The 7,280-nt window shown below is 35.6% G+C and overlaps 1 protein-coding gene across 1 annotated transcript in view; it reads right to left on the bottom strand.

The window, feature by feature from the left end:
- Window positions 1–363: 363 nt before the first annotated feature.
- LOC103798248 (dual specificity protein phosphatase CDC14A-like) overlaps window positions 364–7,280 on the bottom strand; it is a 54,620-nt gene continuing 47,703 nt past the window's right edge. The window contains exon 15 of the mRNA XM_009070499.1: window positions 364–395. Coding sequence (XP_009068747.1) covers window positions 364–395 — 32 coding nt within the window. The remainder of the gene's footprint in view (window positions 396–7,280) is intronic.

The following is a 7,280-nucleotide window of genomic DNA, read 5'->3' as shown; positions in this document are numbered from 1 at the left end:
TTACATAATTTTTATATATAGTTTACCAAAATATTCTCTTAATACATATTTTAACACTGTACACAAGTTAATGTCTTAATGAAACTCATTAGAAATATATTCAAGCTGTCTCAACATAAAAAAATTTAAATTTGTATATAACATGGTATAATAATTTCCATAAATTCAACATCAGTGCATCTAGAGTAGTCATTAACAAGAAATTTCTGCCTGTTAAGAAGTCTCCTCTTGGTATTAAGGTTTTGATACTTCTCCTATTGAAGATTCCTCCTCCTAGTGAGCAGCAGCTTTCCTTCAGTTCTCCTCCTCCATAAAGGACGTCGATTTGCAGAGCTCAGCAGGTTTCACCAAAGCAGCAAAGCTTTAGTACTGAACATACTCAGACTGAAGGGACTGTGCAGAGAAGAAAAACTAATTAAAACTCACTGGAGAGGTTATATTTGTATATAACATGTATCTTTCACTTAAGGAGTAGAGGAAGGAGAGGAAGAAGGAAAATAAAATAAATTGGAGAGGAATCTGAATCTCTGCGTAGGTAAAGACAAATAAAAGAAAGTAAAATCTGGATACAGTAAAGTCCATCAACTTTCCTGTATCTACACTTTTCCAAACTAAATTCTCAAGATCCCCGAAGAAAGTGTTACAAGTCCTTTAAAACACCACCTTAAAATACCTTAAAAACGTGTTGGGAACACATATGATTACTGTTACTAACACTGAATTGTTTCTATTTATCCTGTCTGAGAATCCAAGTGTTACTGTAAAAACACAGCATACTGTAGATGTTGATTCAGATAATGGTATAGGAAGCATATGGTGTAGCTAATAACTGAGAAAAAGCTACAGCAGCACAATTATGCACATGGATAAATTTACGGATGATTACTAAAACCAGATGAAAATGATGCACTGCAAATGGTTCATCTGGATTAGTAAGAAATCAGTATAATTAAGAGGAAAAGAAGACCTGATCTGCTGTATCTATTTACATTTCTGCATCTATTGAAGTCTAAGGTTTTACTAAAAAACTGATTTATGAGTTTAGACAGTATCCAAATGTTACAGATGTGCTTGGGAAGTAGTTCTGATGAATAGTAAGTCTTATCTGAGAGAGCTCTTCACTGTACCTAGGATGGTTATAAACAAATAGCAAATGGAAAACCCCAAATGTATTTAAAAAAATTCACCAGGATTAGGAAGAACTACTGGAGACCAACATGAGTCATGAGACAGATCAGAACCTCAGACTCTTCCCTTTTCCCAGTATTTCTTACTAGGTCACTACAGAAATGCTCTTTGGCACCCACAGTGCAACCTATTAGTACAAGTGCATGACAGATATGTAAACCTCTTTTAGTGCTCTAACTAATGTCACAAAACTGTTTTTTTCTCCCCTGTATCTAAAGTCTCAGTGTATATTTCCAAAGTTGTCTTTCAAATGCATTTTCACATCTTGAAGATCTGTGACCATCTGGATATTCTTTCCTAGGCTGAAGAAGTAGTACTGCCAGCAGATTTGAATACCACTGACTAAAAAGGGTCTGGTTTTAGTAAGAGCAAGACAGAAGGACTAGCCCTTGACTAATGAGCACTTGAAACTGCTGCCCACTTAATGATCCTCAAAGGTTTCTGATTTTCAGAGGTGTATTTTAACAACTGGAAAGATGGTTACACTTAGAGCATGATTTGAAATGGATCCATCAAACTGAATTCCAAGTAAAGTCTATTAACAAACATTAAAAAAAGCATGAAATTTAATTATATACTCTGATCTGTTGTACAGCAATAGATTACTTTAAGCTTGGACAGATGAAAGATGACCAGAAAGCCCTGTACATTCCTGGTGGTCTCAAGAACAGCTAGTGCTAGTTGACACACAACTATGAACATGAGTCCTTCACTGAGCAGGCAGCAGTAACCAGGAATTCTATATTGCAATTGAAATAAACAAGCAAACCATAAAGATTCTGAAGTTTAAATTCTAATTCTTAAAATGGTTTGCAATCCAAGTTACAAAATATGGAAAAAATTAAGGGAGCGTATTAAAAAGAACAGATGTGCAGCAGCACAGATTGCTTGGAAACAAGGTAGCATGTTTGCTAATTTTCATTACAGAGGGGTAGGCAGGGGCTATTCTATTTTTTTTCAAATGGAGAAGTAAGTTTTTCAGTGTGTTCCCACCCTCATCATAACTTGACTTCACATAGCAATGATTTCTTCCTAATGTTTCAAAGTCTTTTCTAAATAGAGGGGAATAAGTAAATCTAAGCAGCAATTTCTTCAGATAAATTTATGTGACTTCACATACAGTTCTACCACTAAAAACATGGTGATAGCCATAACAACTGAGATGTTGTAAAGTATGCAGACTCATTTTTGAGTTTGAAAAATTAAAATATAGCAGGGGAGGACTGTTGGTTTGGGATTTTTTTTTTTTGCAGAGAAGTACTTTGTGCTGTTAAATCTCTTCACATGTCTGAAGAGATTGACTGTAATGTCTCAAAGCCTGTAATTGTGATTTTTTTTTCCTCCTTTTTTAAAAATCTTTTCAGGAGTTTTCTATTTTAAAATTTACATTTGCCGTGACTCAAAGTATGGCCTGTGAGTCTGAAAGCTTTATTACAAACAAAAAGCCCCAATCCACTTTTACAAGTCATATGCTGGATTTAACAAAATCTTATTTCAAATAGAGGTAAAAATAGAAGGAAAAAAACTGAAGAAAATTGACTGCTGAACTGCAGAGACGAGAGTATAAAATCAGTTACTGGAGCAGAAGTCTCACTGTACTCCTGCAGTGGTCCCATGCCAGGTCAGGCTTGGCACTTTATACCCAAGTGTCAGACACTTAAAGAACTAAGGTAACTTCACTACAGTTAAGGAGATCAGGCTGAAGCATCTGCTTAGATCACTACTATTTTTCTTCTTCAACAGGAGGCATGGAAAGCCTGCTGGAAGAGAAAATAAGCAACAGATCCACCTAGGCACTAGAATTATTTGCATACATTCAACTTCAGGACCAAGTCAGCCATGAGTTAACTTTTAGGAGTAGCATTTAGAGGTATTTGTTAGGATTTGAATGTGCACTTTTGCCAGATAAATTTTGGCAATTGAATATTTGGCCATTTTGGCAATTGAATTGTGCATCAAGTCTCCCAAAACACTGCTGCAAACAGGAGTAAAGTAACTCAGGGTGTATTATGGAAAATGCACATACAGGTGAAGTGACCCTTGGAGTCTGCTGAATATCCACATCATTGAGCTGCACTGGTGTTTTCCTCTGTTTCTGCAAAGGCTGTCCTGGATGCATTAAAGGTAAGCTCTTACTAAGAAAAACTGTTCTACAGGTATAAAGATGATGTATATGAATTTTAAAATCCTGCTACACTTCTCAGTTTTTTGAAATGTTTCCATCTTGCCAGTTTCCATGACAGCTATAGAAGCAAAAGGTGACTCATCTTAAGACTTACCCAGTTACACATTCTCCAATAAAAATACATTTTCAAGAATGATATTTGGATTTAGAACTATTGTAAGAACAAAGTAGAAATCTTATTGCAGTACCTGAACTGTGATTATACTTGAAAAGAATAATCCTGGAAATTACCATTGTGAGATATTCTGCTTAATCAAAACAACCAGTTCCTAACATCTGCAAATAAAATATTTACCTATTTGGCTAGGATAGCAAGTTGGCTATTCTATGAAAATCAAGCTTTTCTTCTAGTTCATCACCATAAATACAATAAAAAAGTGGATTATAAGCTTGCACTGATGAAGAACAAAAACAATTAGGGAAAATATATATAGCTGACAACAAGAAGTCATAGACATGATTATTTTTTGTTCTTTTTTTTTAATGGAATGTGGAATAGCAGCATTGATATGCTGTTTCATTATAAAACATCAAAAAAAAAAAAGTGTAGTGAATAACGTTCTCTTCCATACTGAGGAAAAAAAAAGTACTTTCATAAAATTAAAATTCCAAATTTCCTCACTAAAGAGATTACAGAACATAAATTGAACTGAAAATTTACTGTCCTAACCATCTTAAAATGCTCCTGCACCACTCGTGTTGATCGTTAAACTTTGAAAGGCAAATAAGACTGATCCAGTGATTTTCTAAAATGGAGTATCAACATGATTACAGATGGTTAGCTTCATAACTAACTCAGGTAAGGGAGATCTTGCCAATAAAAAGAAAGGGAATTAATCAGTACCATTCAAGAGTCCTTTAATGAGCTAAGTTAAGTGAATAAACATAAAGCACCAGTATATGTAATAGACTTCTGTCAGGTGCATTATCTGATGTGCTCCAATTAGAACAAAGTGCAATGTAACACAAACACTCACTGCCACAAGACTAAGGTTTGGCTGTCAAGACTTTCAAGTAATTTCAACATCTAAAGCAGTGAAGTGGAAAGCATTAAACAGAATCCTGTTTTTAACAGAATTCTGCCAGAACTGGCATTAAAGCTTGATGCTACCCTGTATTTTGCTCATGAGCTTCAGACCACTGATGAATATCACCAGAAGGAAAAGAGCTGGATGTCAGTGGTTGAAGTGGTAAGACAAAACAATCTTCCTTGGCTGGTTAATTTGAAAAGAGGGGAGAGTCAGGAGGTGGAAAAAAGAGAGATGCTTTTCCACAGAGTTCCACATGAAAAAAAACCTAACAGGGACTACAGGACATTGGACTAAAATGCAAGAAATACAAGTTAATATCTTGGATGGCAAGAACTTTTTTTCCCTCTGCCCCTCAACTCCCAGTGCCATTACAGTTAAAGAAGCTAACACAAACAATGGATTTATAGCAGGACAGCATTGAGGAGCAGCTTTATGGACCAAAACATTTTCAAAAACTAAAGAATCTGAAAAGCTTTCCAAAAGGATCTTTGAGCCAGCTTAGCTTATCAAATCAAGTTGAGATGACTAAACATGAGATATCTTCATGACAAGAAAATAAGGTAATGAAGGACTGTAACAGTGACAGAATGAAGATATACAGAAAGTTTCAGGTTAAAAGTGACATAGTTCTAAGCATGACTGTGTTGAATCAGTGGGACTAGTCATCAAGAAAAATCATTGTCCTCAAAATAAACCATCTGTATTAGCCAGTGAGATGCTCACTACCAGACAGAAAAACATTCAGAGATGAAGTGACCAAATAATCTACTCTTGTCTTAAACATCGTGACATCACAGCAACTGCACTCAGATGAGTCAATTGTGCATAGCCAGGTCACAATTTAATGCACTCCACTGTGACTGTGAGAGATGCCCAGGGTCATATGGTACATTTAGAAGCAAATGCATCAATCAGAACATGTTTGAAAAACATGTTCCATACAGGAAAAATTTTAAACCATTATTATATTGAAAAAATATTACTTGACATGTAAATCAGAAACTTGTACTTTGCTACACATGATTCTTTCTAAAAAACGCTGCTTCTCACATCACAACATATAAAGTCCTTTTTCTCTCACTTCACTCTGAAGACTGGATATAGAATCTCATTTAAAGACATCAAGCCAAGAATTATTCAGAGGTTACACCCTTACATCCTTCCGTTCATTACTAAGTCAGCATGATAGGCAGGAACAAAATAAAAGATGTTCTTAATACAGGAGAAATGTGCATTTTAGAAAGCTATTTTTTTCTGCCAAAACGTTTCCCATTCAACCTAAAACTTTTATGCTATGCCTAATATTTCACTTAAATCACTGTTTCAAGTCACTTATTAGTTCTATTGCAAGGAGCCAACAATAAATTTCCCTTTTCAGCACAATGCACATATCTCTAAGTCCCTCTCTGCTCTCAAAGTGGCTATTTCACCGGTTCAGGAATTGCTCCTTTCTTCTTCCTTAAAGTAAGCAGTAATCAACATTCCCTGCTTTTCTCCCTTTTCCTAAGTCATGCTTATCTAAGAAGGAAAGGCATGCTACAATACTGGAAGGGACAGTTTTACTGTAAAACCACCTCCTCTCCCCATGTAATTTTGGGGAATTTTTGTGTCAATGCCATTATAATGAACCTTGAGCATTTATGAAATTAAAAAGAAACATGGTGCTAACCTAGAATTTTGTAAATATCTAGATGGAAAAAAAGAAGAAATGTCACCATCACTTAATTTCTTAGCCTGTGCTTATGGAACAAGCCCTCTAACTTTGCTTTCACTGTTAAAAATTACTTGTAGCATCCAAAGGCGATGGCAGTTCTTAGTTTTTAACATTATATTGTCATTCAGCCTTTTAAGCTGTTTGAGGAAATGTACTTATTGTTTCTGTAATGGTTTATATTATCACTCGGTCTTGTAACTTCTGGACCATTTTCAGCTTATTTCCTGACTAAGTCACATTACAGTTTCAAGGTGTTCCTGCCCTTAGGACTCTGTGTGCTGGTTTACATGCATTTCCGTTACACATAATATGCAGCTGTAACTCGAATATGGAAAAAACCTCTCAGAAATGCTGCTGGCAGCATATAATTTACAAACAGTGCAACTGAAAAGAATGGGAATGGGTTGACTCCTCAAAGAATCATTGTTCAATACATTAAACATGAGGCTATTGAAAGTGAGGAATACAAAATAAAAAAGAATCAAATTAGACACTTGAACACTTAGTTATGCAGATGATTGATTGTTCTCTACCATGGATGATGTACTGACTTTGGTTCCAGTATGCTCAACTGGAGCCTCTGTCAGTCCTCCTGAGGACTGAATGTGTCTAAAAATGTTGGATTAAAGACTGGGAACACCCAGAAAGGATGACTATCCAGAGCAAGCAGAATTCATGAACAAATCAAAGATTAATCGATGTGTGTCAAAACAAACCTTCCCAGCTTGCTATACAGCTCATCACCTCTCTCCTCATCTCTATGCCAGAAGGAATTAACCCAATTAGTTAAACTAAAACAGTTCTCTTGTTCTCGAACTTGTTTCATCATAGAAAAACTGGTATGCTTTCTATGTCCAACTTGAAAAAAATCTCTATTACATGCTGTTTACCTCAGTCCCATGTTGCAGGAAAAAACCAGTCAAATTAAAGAGGTGAAACAACTTCAAAAACCTGAACATATGTCACAATATTCAGGAAGTCCCTTGCAAACAAGTTACTGCTGCTGTTCAAAGTAAAGTTTAAACTCCAATTTTAACTCAATGCAGAACACTTAGCACTTCTTTCCAGATAATAAGTAGCTAAATGTGCTTTTCAAACAAGGACTCTGAAAGCACCAAGTATTTTAAAGAGCTGCTTTAAGTCAGGCACATCCTACCATAGT

This window comes from Acanthisitta chloris, unplaced genomic scaffold, assembly GCF_000695815.1.
Source record: "Acanthisitta chloris isolate BGI_N310 unplaced genomic scaffold, ASM69581v1 scaffold9842, whole genome shotgun sequence".
NCBI lineage: Eukaryota > Metazoa > Chordata > Aves > Passeriformes > Acanthisittidae > Acanthisitta > Acanthisitta chloris.
Note: the sequence above shows the minus strand (reverse complement) of the source record. Positions and strands in the feature narration are given on the sequence as shown.